Consider the following 15,599-nt stretch of genomic DNA (forward strand, 5'->3'; position numbering starts at 1 on the left):
GAGGGACATGTCTGTCTTCCCTGCCCCTTCCATCTTTTCCTCGCCTCCTCCCCCTCCCACCTTGTCGATCTTGTCCAGCCACTCCTTGTTGGACTGCAGCTCGGCCATGAAGGCCTGGTGTTTGAGCCACTTGCTGTGGAGGTTCCTGGCCTCGTCGTACGACATGTCCTGAGCCGTCAGCATCTTCTCATTGATCCACAGGGACAGCTGAAGACACACAGACGGCACATTATCTCGGGCACTCTCCAACTGAGTCACTGCAGGTTTTCTGCACTGATTTAATATACAAGTATCTGTAGTTTTACCTCCTGGCAGTCCTGCAGGAACTTCTGCAGGTCTCTGTTGTCCTTCAGCCTCGACAGCAGGTCGCTGGCAGCCGCTCGGTTCTTCTTGTGTCTGTAAGACAATAATCAATATTTTTATAATGTATACAAGTTGTTCTGCACCTACCTACACACACACACAGATCTACCTGTAAGTTTAGAACATTTTTATACTTCCAGATATAAAAGCTACTTTTTAAGCCCGAGTCACCAGTCAGCTGCAGGCAGGGTTGGCGTGCCTTGCTCAACGCAAGGTAATTAAGGGTTATTATTAAAAGAGGTAAAAAACACAACAGCATAATAGTCAATGTCATGAAATGAAGAAAAAGCTTGAAATCCCGCAGACAGACGAACAGAATCTCGGTCACCTCTGGTCGATGGAGTCCACCTTCTCCTGGGTGCGCTCCGCGTTGATGTTGCCGTCAGTTACCAAGCGGCGTCCGGTGTCGACCACGCCGCTGATCTTCTCCTCGTTGGCGTCCAGGGTGGTCATGAAGTCCTCCTGCTTCTTGATGGCGGCCTCGGCCCCCTCCAGAGTGGTGGGCATCTCGGTGTGAGCCAGCACGTACTCCTGAGACACGAACACACAGAGACCAGAAACTCCTCTATGAACAACGTTACTACAACATGTAGATGCATGAGAATCTAAGTGATGACACTCATAAACGTGCAAAAGTTAGAAATATATATAAGAATATCTTTGCTTCTCAAGTGTTGTTCGGACAAAACATGACATGTCCCAGTGGACATATTACTTCTTCTCTAACTTTTCTCTTTAAGAAGGTCAGAGGCTGCCATCAAGTGGAAAAAGTTTGTCACTACAGCAGCATGTATGATTAAATTAAATTAAATTAATTTCTGTTAAATTCTACAATAAGAGTCCTTTTACTGACATACAGGACTCTTTCCCAAGTTCTCTCTCTCTCTCTAGAGATGTAAACAGGTAGGAACATTAGAAAGTAGAAGACTGACAGTAGAAGAGGAGATAAGAATGTGTAATGATGAAGCTCCTCTTGTTTCACTTGGTGAAATGATCACAACGTCCTAACAAAATATTTGGGTTTTTCATCTCTAGAAATATCTTTTCTGTAATTTGTAAGGTATCTTTCTTTGGAATATGTGTCCTGTTAATCAGTAAACGTTTTATAAACATGCAGAAAGTAATTTAAACCGTCTCAACATGTTGCTGTAATGAAGGACTTCTACCACTTGGTGGCAGCCTCGGACCTTCAAGTGAGAAGTCAGGTCCAGGTGGACGAAAGGACAAGAGGAAAGGGACAGAAAGTCATGTGAAAAATGTCCACTGACTTTAAATGTCATGTTTTGTCCGACAAACAGTTCAATCACAAAGATATCCAGTTATTAATTACGTTAGAAAGAAAAGCAGGAAATCCTTCGTGATTAATTCTCAGTTTGTCAATTAATCAACTAATTGTTGCAGCTCTACTTCAATCCATTTCTTTAATCGCTAATCCTGTACAGGGTCAGGTGAGGTTGGCGCCAATACCAGCATGCACTGTCTGTGTCTGTGTGTGTGTGTGTGTGTGTGTGTGTGTGTGTGTGTGTGTGTGTGTGTGTGTGTGTGTGTGAGAGAGATCTGGTCCAACACGCATGAGGCTGGACTGGACGGACGCCCAGTCAGAGATTTATCTGCTAATCACAGTGTGTGTGTGTGCGTTTGTCAGTATTAACACAAATGAGAGAACAGTTCACTCTGTGGTCAGATCACATGATGTAAAGCCCTTGTGATGACATCACGGGTTTACCTGGTTGTTGAGGAAGGCCTCGGCCTGCTTGGTGTCCCTGAGGAACAGCTGGTAAGCGTGGGACTGGGACAGCAGGTTCTGCCGGTTCTCCCACATCTTGTGCAGCTCGTTCCAGCCGGTGTCGAGCGCCTGCAGCCGCTGCCGCAGGAACATGTACTGCGCGTCCGTCTGGCCCTGCGTCACCATCTCGCCCATGTCCCGCATCTTCTGGTAGTCCTCCTCGTAGTTGCGGATTTCGTTCTTGATGTTTTCGTGCTGGGTCAGCAGCTTCTCGGCCTCGATCAGCGTGTTGGGCATGTCCTCGGAGGCGATGGCCGTCTGTGTCCGCGACAGCCACGACTGGAAGTCGTCCAGGTCGCGCAGGAACTTCTGCAGCTTGCTGGCCTCGCCCAGGGACTCCTCCCGGTTCTTCATGGTGTCCTGGAAACAGAAAGGGGGTGAGATATTCAGAGAGAAGCGACTTAAAACAGATTTCTGGTGCACCTGATCGTATTCTGTGACAGGTACTCTCCTACCTTCATCTCGTCCCAGACGCCGGTGATCCCGTCCAGACGTCCCTTGATGGCCTCGGACTGCTCCGGGTGCTCTGAGGCCAAGCGGTCCGCCTCTTTCCCCAGGTCGCCCAGCTTGTCTTCGATGGCGGCCAGGTCGCGCTCCATCCCCGTCAGCTTCCTCTGCAGAGCCATGACGCCGGCCAGGTCGTTCCCAAGCTCCTGGGTCGACTCGATCACCTGCAGGAGGACAGGGACGGAGGGAGGGGGTGAGTTAGTCAAGAGTTTAATTACAGGAAATAAAAGTATTTTTAAGAGCCATGCTGAAGGGGACATTCTGAGCCGAAACAAGTGTTAATAGTGCAACACAAAACAGTAGATAGTGAGGGATTTTGTCACTGCTATCATCATTGGAGATGACATCATATCATCTGAAAGTGTAAGTCACACTGAATCCAAAAATATGTGGATCGTGTATGTGAGCTCGAGAGTCATGACTCTGAGAAGGAGTGATTTTTGACGCACATTGCTGCAATCTGTGACGACGTGTTTTCTAGTATATTTATTGGCTCGATGACAGCAGACTGTTTGTGTTCTGTTGGTACCTTGGTCTTCTCTTTGATCCAGGACTTGGTCTCATTACACTCCAGGTGGTAGTTCTGGACTCCCAGAGCTGAGCTCAGACTGTCTTTCTTCTGGTCCACCAGATCTCTGAACTGACTCCACCTGGACGGACGGACGGAGACACCATCAGCAACACAAAACACCAGGCACCCGCCAGGTTTGATTACTTTATCTAAATGATCCAAATCTCACTTTATTACAGTACGTTTAAGTTAGTCGGTGCTAAACAACATGTTCATTTAAAGTTAATCCCTTCTTAATCTAGTTTCCCATTTTACCCAACTTCAATCATTGTTTACTTTTCCCTTTAATTCCGGTTTATTTACCGGTATCATCTCAAGTATCGGTTGAGGATCTGCTAATCCTGGAGTACGAGCTGGTTTAATCCCGGTGAGATTACCTGGTGTTGAGTTTGTCCTGCTGGCCTTTGATCTCCGTCTCACTGGGATGTCCGCAGTGGATCAGTTGCCTAGCGACCTGGTTCACCACGGCAACTCGGGATGCCTGGTTGTTCATCTCTGGCTCCAGACTCTCGAACCTGTGAGTTACACGTAATGAGCTGAGTGGCAAATTTAAAAGGGTTTGATTTTAATTCATCATGAATTTCTCTCCTAACATCGACTGTTACTGGTTTGTATTAAACTAAAATGATCTGATCAAATCTGCAGCGTCGGTGCATCGTTGAGCTCTGGTTAAGAAGCAAATATCTTTATAAATGTTTAAAAAAAATGTTGAACAGGTTTCATAACGCTATTGAAAGGAAAAAAACTGAGGTAAGAAGTGAAGCGTTTTCAGCTGAAAGCTGCTGCTGTTCAGTAACACACACACACACACACACATACACACACACACACACACACACACACACGGACACACACAGACAATCAGCGTCTGGGAAAGGATCCATGTGAAGCTTTGTGGTCAAACAGTATTGAGAGAGAAGTGGCTGAAAACCAGATTCAGAGGCTTCTGTGAACGAACTGTGTAACCACAGTCTGAAATACACACACACGCACACGTGCACAGAGCTGGTTCCCACAGTCTCTCTGTGACAGTCTTCTCTCTGCTGCAGCATCTAAACAACAACCAGCTCAAACTGGATTTAAGAAAAACTAATAATTTGTTTTACGTTCCTTCTAATAATTTTATAGACAAAACGCCGTTTTTTAAAGGATGCAAAACTTCCTGGTTCACAAATGTTTGCTTGACAAATACAAAACTCTGCGTCGTGAGCCTCACCGGTGCTGGACGACCTCCAGATCCTCCAGTTTCTCGGGGATGTCCATGCTGTTGAGCCACTGCTCCTTCTCGTCGATCCACACCTCGCAGGCGTTTGCTTCGCTCAGCATCTTGTAGAGAACCAGAGCGTCCTGCAGCGCCTGCGTCCGGAGCCGCGTCAGCTCCACCACCTCCTTATAACGCTCCTCGATGCCCGCCAGCCGGCTCTGAACCTGCAAAACACACCAACACCATCAGTGATTGAAGAGAATCTCTTCCCTGCTGTTATTTTAGACTCTCCAGATGACAGTGTTGTGTTTGCCGTGTCTGTCAGAGCTTCACCTCCTCAGAGTTGGCCTTCTCGGGCGGGAGCGTGCGCGACTGTTCATGCAGAGCCTCGATGGCCGGCCGGTAGCTACCGATCTCCTCGGCCACGTCCTTGTGTTTCTTCACCAGAGCCTGAGTGGAGAACTCGTCGTGGCCGACGTCCACGCTGGAGACGATCCGCAGCACGTCCAGCATCCACGTGTCGATGTCGTCGGCATCGGCCTGCAGGGAGGAAACCAAAAGTTTAATATAACCAAAAACAATATTTTCCATTTTTTCAAGTACTTTTCCAGCTGTCACAACGTATCCTGCAGAACAGAATAATGATTTTCTTATCTGGATTTGTTTTTGTTGCCTGAGCAGGAAATGAATAAATGTGTTTTGTTTCCTTTTACCAACGATTTCAAGATTTGAAAACATAGTTCATATTTTTAAGGAAACAGCCGTAAACATTACCGTCTTTCTGGCTGCTAGATAACTAGATATAACTGAATAGTATAAGGTGGCAGACACACTGAAACAGCAAATGAAAAGCAAATTTGTGTTCGTTCAAATCCAATCAAAATTCTTGCGAGAAGCTACGAAAATACGCGCTGCGAAAAGTGTTTTTACCTGGAACTGGTGCTGGTTGCAGGCTTCCTGCAGACGAGCTTTACGGACGGCAGAGAGACGCTCCAGAGCCGCCCACTGCTCCTACAGAGGGAGGAGGAGGAAGGAGGGAAGGTGTTAGGAAGGGATGCAATGGTTGTGTGTAAAGAAGGACTTGTATTCACTTTATTTCCATTGAAGCTAATAAATTAAACCCTTTAAAACAAAGTTGATGGTGAAGTATATGATTTTTGTACAACTAGCCTACTTGTAGTCATTTAAATCTAAAGACCTCTAAAGAATTAATCAAAGGCAGTAAATAGCTTTTTAAGCTTTAGATTAAATATCGAGACACTCCGAGTCTTTTTAAGGCGTCTTTCTGCTCACATGAAGAATAAAAACAGATTTAAAGTTTCCTCTGAGAGTAGAAACTCCGGTGCAGCGTACCTGGATGTCCTGGATGCGCTCTTTGATTTTGTCGGCTCCAAAGTGGTCGTTGGCCACCAGCTCCTCGCCCTGTTTGATGGTCTGCTGCAGGTGGGCGGCTCGCCCGCTCATCTCGTCCTCGAAGGCTTTGTGCTGACTCAGCAATCGCACCGCTCCCGTCAGATCTTTCCCATAATCCTCGGAGGACAGGATCTGCTCCTTCTCCCTGATCCAGCCCTCCTACAGACCACGGACACATTCAGGCCTCAGCCACGTCGCCTCAGAGCAAACTCAGGTTTCAAATTCTGATGAAGCCGACTGTGCTGTGGTTAAAGCTTCTTAGTTACAGCACAACATGCGGCCATTTTGGTTCAGCACTATAGCACAGAGTGAAGTAAAACAAAGGGAGGCAGCAAAACGTAAAGGCAGTTTCAGAAGTGTCTGAAAGCCCAAAAAAAGAGAATAAAAACAAACTGACAATGACATCTTTCATTTAGCTGCCGGGAACTTTCAATAATTATAATGAGAGTAATAATAAAAACCTCTTCGGCCATTTCCCAGAAGAACTTCCAGAGGCGGCGGGACTCCTCGAGGCGAGCTCGCCGCTCAGCCGCCAGCTGACTCAACTCCTGGTAGCAGAAATCCATGTGAGCGACCCGATCCCTGATGATCTGAGGATCACAGGGCTTATAACCTGAGGAGGGGGAGAGGAAATATCAGCATCATGCTCATCTGTTTCTCTCTGAAAGAACAACTAAGAGCAAAATAGAGAGTGATAATAAATCTAAAATGTCTTGTATTCATCTGTCTGTCTGTCTCACCCTCCATGTCATCTGCAAACTTCTGAGCGTTGCGGTTGACGGTTCGGACTCGGTCGGCCTGGACGCTGATGTCGGCCTCCACCAGAGCGTGTTTCTGCAGCAGGTCCTCCACACCCAGCAGGTGTTTCCCATAATCCTGAGAGAGCAGCATCATCTGCAGGGAGAGAGAGGCCGGCGTCAAAACATCCTCCAATGATTCAAACATGCAGGACTTTAATGCCAATAAATTAGTAGCACACTGATTCAGAATTAAGTATTATTTTGTCAATTAAAATAAAAAATGTTCTCAGTTCACCTCAACCGACCAAGAAATTATTTTTCTGAGAGAAAATCAAACACCGCCGCCATACCTTCATCTCGTCCATCCAGTCCATGATGTAGAGCATCTCCTGGAAGACTCTCTGCAGGCCCAGGGTCAGCTCCAGTCTCTGCCTGCGGGCCTTCAGCAGCTCCAGCAGGTACTCCCACAGCCGGATCACGTTGTCCTTCCTGGCCGTGATGCGTTTGATGTCGTGGTAATTCTCAGACTCCATCTCCCTCGCCACGGAGACCACCGCCTGCACCAGAAAGAGGGAGGGATGAATGGACAACAAAAGACAGCTCTTACCTTGTTTTGGGTTCCTACACTACAAAACACGTCGGAGAGACATTTTATTTATAAAAACCACAAACATGAACCCTTTCATAGACAAAATATAAGTAATATTCAAAGTTTTCATTCTAAAAACCTATAAAAGTAAGACATAATTTACGTCACTGAGATAAAACCGCTCTCATAGAACTACCTGATTAAAATGTAAAAAAGTATTAATTACTATTTGTTCCAACCTGCAATGTTTTGAAAAAGACTACCTAAAGAGTTAAACAATAATAACGGTTATAATAATGACTACTTTTGGGCTTATTTCAATCTAATTCTGCATCTGAAGCTGTGATGAACTGACCTCAACTCGCTCCTCGTAGGCTGCAATGTCCGTTTCTATGGCTTCATGTTTCTTAGTAGCAGCTTCTACGGCCTGGAGGTCAAATCCAAAGTTATCCTGGAAGAGGACAGAGGAAAGGACACAAGGAGAGGAAAGAAGACAGGACACAAGAAGAGGAGAGAGGAAAGGAGACAAGAAGAGGAGAGAGGAAAGGAGACAAGAAGAGAGGTAATAAAAGGAAACAATAAAAGGAGGGAGGAAAGAAAACAAGGAAATAAAAAGAACAAGGAGAGGACAGAACACAGGCAAGAGAGGAGAGGAGAGGAAAGGAGACAAGAAGAGGGGACAGTAAAGGAGACAGGATGTGAGGTAAGGAAAGGAAACAATAAGAGGAGAGCGGAAAGAAAACATGGAGAGAATAGGAGACGAGAGGAAAGAAAATGAGGCCAGGTAGAGGAGAGAGGAAGGAAAACAAAGAGAGGAACGGTAGGAAACAAGTAGAGGTGAGAAGAGAGGAAATGGGAGCAAGGGGAGAACACAAAGGAGGGATAGAGGAACATATGGACAAGATATTATTATTGTTATTATCATCAAGACTTTTATGAATGGATTAGAAATAACAATCTATGTGCGCAGGACTGACCATCTTTGCGCCTCTACAACATTATTTAGTGAACTTCCTTTCTGAGATATAAGACTATGGTAATATTGAAGTGCGTGTTACCTGGGAGACCAGCCGCTGGTTCTCGCTCAGCCACGTCTCCCTCATGGCGGCTTTGCGGTCGAAGCGTCGGGCGAGCTGCTCCAGCTTCTCCTGACGAATCAGCTCCGTCCTCAGAGCCAGCTCCCGCTCGTGCTCCGCCTTCTCCAGACGCTCCCACGCCTAAAACAAACGCACACAATATCAGCTCAACAGCTACACAGATGATGAACAACATGATGGTGACTCCAGCACAGTTAGATCGATATCAATGTGTAGTTTTTAAAAGATTCTAATTGACATTGTGATTTATATATTTAAGTAGATGTAATGTAACAACCCTTTTATGGATTTTCTCATCATTAAATAACGCCGTTATCGCCGTTATCTGATAAGTTACCTTGTTGATGTCGGAGATGAGTTTGCCCTCTCGAGGAGTGTAAACCTTCTGGTTGTTGGCTCTCATCTTACTCTGGATGGTGAACAGAAGAACCTCCAGGTTTCCCTTCTCTGTGAACCTGCACACACAAACACACACATTTCATATTTTACTATTTAAAGTTTTCGTTTCAGACATTTAAAGGTTCAACGACAGACAACTTGTGCTGTATAACGAAGTCTAATACAGCAACACAATCTGAAACCTCAAACGACCAGAGAGAAAAAGCAAGAAAAAAAACCTTCAACACATTTTATGCTAAATGTTCATTTCGATGTGTTTCTGTTTTTGATCCACTCACTAGTCATAGTCATGAAGGCATTAGGTCATAGACTGTCATGTCTCTGAAGATCTACAAAGTAAAGAGTTTTTCTTAAATGTGTTAAAACTTGAATAAGTTTGTAGATGTTTATGTGAAATCTTACAATTTTTAGAATCTTTTTCTAAGAGTTAATTTGGTTGTTTAAGCTTAATGATGGTGAGGAGGACAGTTGTGCTTAGCTCCATTTGGCCTAATAAAAAACCTCTCTTATTGGCTATTGTGGTCCGGCTTGGAAAGCAATGACGTAATCCTCCAGCTTATAACTCCTAACACAATACTAATGTCTCGTTCACGATGACCAACCTATTCCCTGCTTTATAGATGAGTCTTACTTCTCTTCAGCGTTACTTTTTAATGTTATCAGCCAGTAATACCAAACACCGTGGTAAAGACTGGGGCCAGTTTAAAGTCATCAGAGTGTGTGTTTACTGACTTTGGTGGTTTCTCCACAGTGCGGTAAGTGTTGAAGGCCTGCAGCTGCTGCTGGACTCCCACCAGAGAGTTGGCAAACTTCCTGTTGTTGAGGATGATGATGGTCTGTTCGATCCACTCCAGCAGGTCCGACGCCAGAGACTCGTACTTCTCGACCATCTTCTCCGTCTCGATGGCGTTGTCCAGAACCTGGAGAGGAGGAGGAAATATGTTTAAAACAACAACAACAGCAACAGCAACAGCAGCACGGCCCTTTAACGTCTGCTGAGGTGAGAATGTATTCGAGGTGTTAGGAGGTGTTTGGTCACCTTGCCGATTCTCTTCCCCTCCACCTTCAGCGCCTTCATCTTGGAGAAGTAGTGGTAGTAGGTCACCACGTAGGTGATGATGGACTTCTCATCAGGGTGGTCCACACTGATGTCTGCACACACACACACACACACACAGGGTGAAAGGTCAGAGAGCATACTATATGAAAACACAGGTGTGTGTGTGTGTGTGTGTGTGTGTGTGTGTGTGTGTGTGTGTGTGTGTGTGTGTCCTCCCTCACCCTCGGCATCCAGCAGCTTGGTGAGGCCCAGGTCTTGCTCGGCCAGGTTGAAGGCATTCTGCAAGTTGTGGTGAGCGTTTGATTTCTTCAGCTTATCAAAGTCGATCAGGTCTGGTCTGAAGACGACAATAACAAACAAAGAAAAACTTAGTAATTGATCAAATAAAAACAGAAATCAGGTTGAAATCTGAGTTCCCCACGAGAAGAGGACTCTACAGTGATTTAATTACTTGGATTTTTATTTTATTTATTTATACTTAAGTTAACAATTGGGCTTTCTGTGACATTTCTCCAGGGACCAAATTCTGGGGAAGATTCTGGTAAAATCATTAATTTGTTATCATCAATTTGTTTGTTATTTAGTATGTTGACTCAAATTTGACTCAGAATATTGGAAACAGCTTATAAAACCATAAACTCTTTGTACGTCCCTACTGGTCTTAAACTGTTCCAACTGGAAAGAAAAGAATAATTCCAGATCAAGTGGAAGTTTCAGTCAAACCCCCAAAATGATTAATAATCAGAGATTTTCAGTTAATCTCTTTTTGTTTTCTCCAATCTGCTGCATGACTGTTCTTAGTATTACTTATATAATAAAGACATGATTTGAGTCTCAGTTTGGTTTGAGGGAAACAGCCTGCTGACTGATCAGCTGAGACTCTGCAGTTATTAAAGAGAAGCCTGTGTGCAGAGGTACGACAGGACATGTGGAATGACGTGACGTTGGACTCACTTGTGTTTGTGGATAACAAAGGCCGCGAGGAGAAAGTTTCTCTTTAAAGCTGCTTTGTGTAAAACGTTTCACGTGATTGTAGCAGTTTCTAAACGGTTCTCGTGGCATCATGAGTACGCAGCTCGTTTGACTGTAAACACAAACATCTGCCTGTATGAGGGCGATAAAATTAAAGTGTTCTGTCCCAAATGAACATTATTATCAATGTACAGTAACTTAATTTTATTGGAATCTGTGAAATGACTCCATAGCGTAGAAGAGTAGTCGTCGTAGTGGTAGTGGTAGTAGTAGTAGTAGTAGTAGTACCTGTGTTTGTGGATGATAGCGTTGAAGGCCATCCCGTCTCTCCAGCTGGTGCTGAAGTTGTGGATGTTGACGTTTGGATATCTGGACAGGAAGAGGAAGTCACAGCTCGTCAGGTTCTCATGTCACACCGCCGCTACTGAACGGTACTTAATGGTGCTCCGTTTGTCTTTTCCACATCACATCACTGTCTCACTTTATTAGCCTCGACTCTGCAAACAGAACTAAAGCGTTTAAACGATTCTGGTTGGTGGTGGAAAGATTAAAGCTGACAAGGGGGAAAAATATCACTTCCAATTTGTTCAGGGAGAAGAACAGGGGGCAACGGGGCTGATGGGAAATGTAGTCTGAACTTTGGAGACGCACTAACAATCTAGAAATGTAGATGTGAGGAAGTGATTTTTAAAGCTCGTGTGTGGACTCTCACCCTGCCGTCTTCATCTGACACCAGAGCAGCAGAGCATCTTTAGCCGACTTCTTCTCCTTGTTGTCCTCCGTCTCCACACTGATGTCCTGGATCTGAGACAAGCACACAGACGGAGAGAGTAGGCACCGATGTAACGGACTCTTAATGAGAGAGGAGGCCGCTTGTTGACGAATCTGCTTCTTATTCAGGTATATTCACACCGGAAGAGTTAGATTTTGTGTGTAATTGTCTTTGTGAGACACTTAAGTCAACATCACAGCATTCATGCAGCACTTTCAACTTTCTGTTTTGATTATCAAATTATTAAATCAATCGTTCCCTCATTACTGAAAAGACACGTATATAAAGAAAACCGGATAAATTGCACCACAGCATGGGGAGGAGAAAACAATGCTAAAGAAAACAATTGAAAGGTATTATAATAATAGCCATAATCAAACTGAGAATTACAGATTCAATTAACACTAAACTATGGATAAAGTATTCATCAATCCCTGCTGCAGTCACAGCTCTAAAAGATGAATTTTGAATGTTCGGTTAGGATATTAAATATTAAAGAGTTTATTTAAAATAAAAACACACATGCTGTAAGACGATTAAGAGCATCAGTATAAAAACAGACATGGCATCTCTAAACAAAATGTCCCACGCTGTTGCTTTCAAACTCCTTTCACTCACACATGCACGTGTAATGAGTGAGGTCCACCACTGACATGACGCATCACCGGTCTGCACCGACGTCCTCACTGTCACCAACCTTCCTCACATCAACACACACAAACATCTGCATCTCCACACTTGTGAGGACATTCACAATAGATTCCCCAGACCCCAGCCTTGAACCCAACTCTCAGCCCTTCCACTTCTTAAATATTGTACTCACTTTCCAAGCACGTGCATATTTTCTAAACGTGTGCACACCCTCTATACATGTCCTCACTGTCCAAAAATGTTCTCACTTTCTAAACATGGGCATACAGTTGAAAAATGTCCTCACTTTATAAAAGTGTCAATGCTTTCCAAAACTGTCCCCACTTTAACAAAAAAAAATAAAAGTCTGCACTTTCACAACATGTCCAGATGTTCTTAAACTGTCCTCCCTGTCCAAACATGTCCCCGGTTTCTAAAATCATTCTCACATTTAGGACATATCATCAAAACCTTCAATTTCCAAACTATCTTAAAATCTGATATGTCCTCACAAAGATAGAATGACAGCACACACACACACCTCACCTTCATTGATTGACATCCATCAGTTTCAGCCTGATAGAAGCGTGAGTCACATCTGAGCCACAAATCAGCAAAATCAACACCGGCGAGGCATATATGAACCACACACACACGCCTACGCCTACACACACACACACACACACACACACACACACACACTGTGGTCCTGCTGTCAATCTGCACTCGGCTCCATTTCACCCACTGCAGGATTTAAAACCACTAAAAAGAGGTTTTTTTTAATCCTCACGGCTTATAAAAGCTAAATCCTTTTCAGCCAACTGTTCACTGTCCCCGATGACGACATCATCACCCGAGTGACACCACGACCCCATCGACATACAGTAGATGACGAGTGTGATTTCAGTCATTAAATGAGGTCATTTTCACCGAGATCAATGGCTTTGAATTAGATAAAAGCAGCTCAGGGACGTAATGAGGTGAGAGCAGTTTATTTCTCACTTCAAAGAAATAAATTAGAAATGTGTAAAAAACAGTAAAATATGAAGTCATTTAAACTTACAACTCTTAATCTTTTAGTCACATTTTTAGGATTATAAAGGATTTAACATTACCCCGACTCTGCCGTCACCTCTGCAGAAATAATGTGGAACTTTATCTTGTAATTAAAATATTAATGATAACACATATTAAGGAACACACTTACCACAGTGTGTGAAGGTGTTTTTTTGTATTTGTGGAACAGAATCTGGTTGCCCAGATGTGTCGGACTACATCTACGTCGTCATGGGATGCAAACCTGCGTGGCTGCCTCTTACCTGGAAGCGGAGGATGATGGTCCAGATGAGCCCCAGGGTGAGGCGGTGGTTTCCGTCTACGATGTCGTGGGAGCCCATGTTCTCCAGGTGGACCCGCTGCTCCTTCAGGAACTGCAGAGCCTTGTCCACGTTCTCCAGACAGTGGATCCTCATCCGACCCTTGGTGGGTTTGGGCTGAAACAAAAACCGCATCTCGGTTCATTTACAACTTCCAAAAACCAGGAACCGGGAACTACTTCCTGCTGTCAAATGAACATGAAGAAGAAAACAGCGTTCTTTAAACGATCACTAATGCATTAAGAAGTAATCTCTGAAATTAATTGTAGACTTAAAGATCTGAAAATCAGATAAATAAACTTCCATGATTTGGAGTTCCTAGTGTTTAGACTCTTTATAGTGAGGAGGTTGAATTAAAAATTGGTGTGATGTCGTCTGCATCGGATTTATGCTGGACATATTTGTATTCATGCTATCGTCACCAAGCTCTAAGAGTCTCACTCCACACAGTCGGCTCAACCAAAGAACAGCTGATACGTTTTAAATCCACAGAATCAACAACAGAATATCTTCCTCATGAGTCGACTTGCTTTGTGTTAAAAGACAAACATTTGTACACATCAACAACCTCCTCAGAAGGTCCATCAATGTAGTCGTATTGACAGCAGTGTGTGAGCTTACTTATAAAAAGAGAAACCAAAGCTGTTAGGTGAGATAATCTGTGCGCACAAACAAATGTAAAAGTCACGAGATGGAACCGTGACAACAGACAGGAAGCGTCGGCATCACCTCCGAGTGTCAGTGAGGTGTTTCCAGCAGACTGAATGAAATATGATGAATGAAGAGCAGTCAGATGTGATGATTATTAGTTCAGTGGAGGGATTTCACACTGTGATGAGCTGCTTTACTGCAGAGCTTCAGTCCTGCATCAGACAGAGACTGTCTGATACACAACAAGCAACCGGTAAACAACAACAGAAACGCAACTGAAGGTGAGAGAAGAGCAACACCGGGTATTTTGAAGTCCCGTATTCAAAATGCAACTTAAGCAAAAGAGAAAAGCACATAAAAGTATTATCAGCGAGATGTACTTCAAAGTACGAAAAGTAAAAGTAATCATTCTGCAGAAGGACCGTGGCTAGTATCACACCGTTATACATTATAATTCTGTATTAATAATATTAATACATTAATGTTGGAGCAGAGTGTTACTGTTACATGTACAGTAGCTCGAGACTCCAGGAAGAGCGCCGGACGTTGAAGCAAACTTTAGTGGCCACACGGTGGAATTACAACATCCGGCAAACAATACCCTTTGTTCCCCGTAGACTTACATTGTGAATCATTTAAATAACTTAATCTTGAAATTAAATGTAGTGCAGACGGTTCAACGTTCCCTCAGGAATGTAGTGAAGTAGAATTGTTAAGTAGAATAAAATGGAAAAACTCCAGTAAAGCACAAGTACTTCAAATACAAGTACTGCTACTCTTACTTGTTGGCTTAAAATCTATTCTATTGTCGCATACTTTCCCCGAGGAGATATCCTCGCTATTATAGGATTGATATCATTCATGAGAGAAAATCTTTAAGAAGTCCATCTGTTGTTTCAACCAGCCTCTGTGTTATGTCTGCGTGATACCTGGAGGATTAAAGCCGCGGGATGTTCTGGAGGAGCAGAGCACTGATTAGCATGGATTTAATAACAATAATACACAAGTCTATCTGGTCAACGTCCACCTTTAGAATAACTTCAACTTCACTCCGTCTGTGCCGGGGACAGGTGTGACCAGCTGCTGATTATCAAACCGTTTCCTCACATGAGAATCACGACTCAAGTTGGTTTGATGGAACACTTTGCAAAAGTATTCTCAAAGTTTTGTAAAAGATGACGAAACCTTTGTTTTATATATTTGGTATCCATCTTCATAAGACAACACTCTGATGAAAGTTTCATCATCTCAAGTGAGGAGCCAGAAACTCTCTTACTTTTTAATTCTCAGAAATGTTTTTTGTGTTTCTGTTTGTAAAGACTTTGCATCCTGCTGGTGGTCTGCGGTTGAAAATGAGGCCTTTGGATGACACAGACATGTTTAGGGTGATGTCGTTTGAAATATAAATAAAACAAAATATAGTAATAATAAATAACTACAATGAAATAAATGTCGGAGCGGTCAGAGCA

At 43.8% G+C, this 15,599-nt stretch overlaps 1 protein-coding gene across 2 annotated transcripts in view; it reads right to left on the minus strand.

Annotated features, from left to right (window-relative positions):
• The window catches only part of LOC142934557 (spectrin beta chain, non-erythrocytic 1-like), a 65,132-nt gene that overhangs the window by 22,128 nt on the left and 27,405 nt on the right, over positions 1 to 15,599 (minus strand). For both annotated transcript variants that reach the window (XM_076078958.1, XM_076078957.1), the window contains exons 3-25: positions 13,423 to 13,596; positions 11,414 to 11,505; positions 10,990 to 11,070; positions 9,951 to 10,066; positions 9,709 to 9,821; positions 9,402 to 9,589; positions 8,608 to 8,725; positions 8,232 to 8,390; positions 7,529 to 7,624; positions 6,935 to 7,141; positions 6,585 to 6,738; positions 6,306 to 6,457; positions 5,785 to 6,003; positions 5,362 to 5,442; positions 4,765 to 4,971; positions 4,444 to 4,655; positions 3,605 to 3,742; positions 3,186 to 3,306; positions 2,605 to 2,820; positions 2,090 to 2,509; positions 692 to 894; positions 306 to 396; positions 61 to 207 (exon numbers count right to left, since the gene is read on the minus strand). In XM_076078958.1, the coding sequence (XP_075935073.1) occupies positions 61 to 207; positions 306 to 396; positions 692 to 894; positions 2,090 to 2,509; positions 2,605 to 2,820; positions 3,186 to 3,306; positions 3,605 to 3,742; positions 4,444 to 4,655; positions 4,765 to 4,971; positions 5,362 to 5,442; positions 5,785 to 6,003; positions 6,306 to 6,457; positions 6,585 to 6,738; positions 6,935 to 7,141; positions 7,529 to 7,624; positions 8,232 to 8,390; positions 8,608 to 8,725; positions 9,402 to 9,589; positions 9,709 to 9,821; positions 9,951 to 10,066; positions 10,990 to 11,070; positions 11,414 to 11,505; positions 13,423 to 13,596 (3,705 nt within the window). The remainder of the gene's footprint in view (positions 1 to 60; positions 208 to 305; positions 397 to 691; positions 895 to 2,089; positions 2,510 to 2,604; positions 2,821 to 3,185; positions 3,307 to 3,604; positions 3,743 to 4,443; positions 4,656 to 4,764; positions 4,972 to 5,361; positions 5,443 to 5,784; positions 6,004 to 6,305; positions 6,458 to 6,584; positions 6,739 to 6,934; positions 7,142 to 7,528; positions 7,625 to 8,231; positions 8,391 to 8,607; positions 8,726 to 9,401; positions 9,590 to 9,708; positions 9,822 to 9,950; positions 10,067 to 10,989; positions 11,071 to 11,413; positions 11,506 to 13,422; positions 13,597 to 15,599) is intronic.

Source organism: Anarhichas minor, unplaced genomic scaffold (assembly GCF_050575085.1).
Source record: "Anarhichas minor isolate MPS153535 unplaced genomic scaffold, ASM5057508v1 ptg000069l, whole genome shotgun sequence".
In the NCBI taxonomy this organism is placed as follows: domain Eukaryota; kingdom Metazoa; phylum Chordata; class Actinopteri; order Perciformes; family Anarhichadidae; genus Anarhichas; species Anarhichas minor.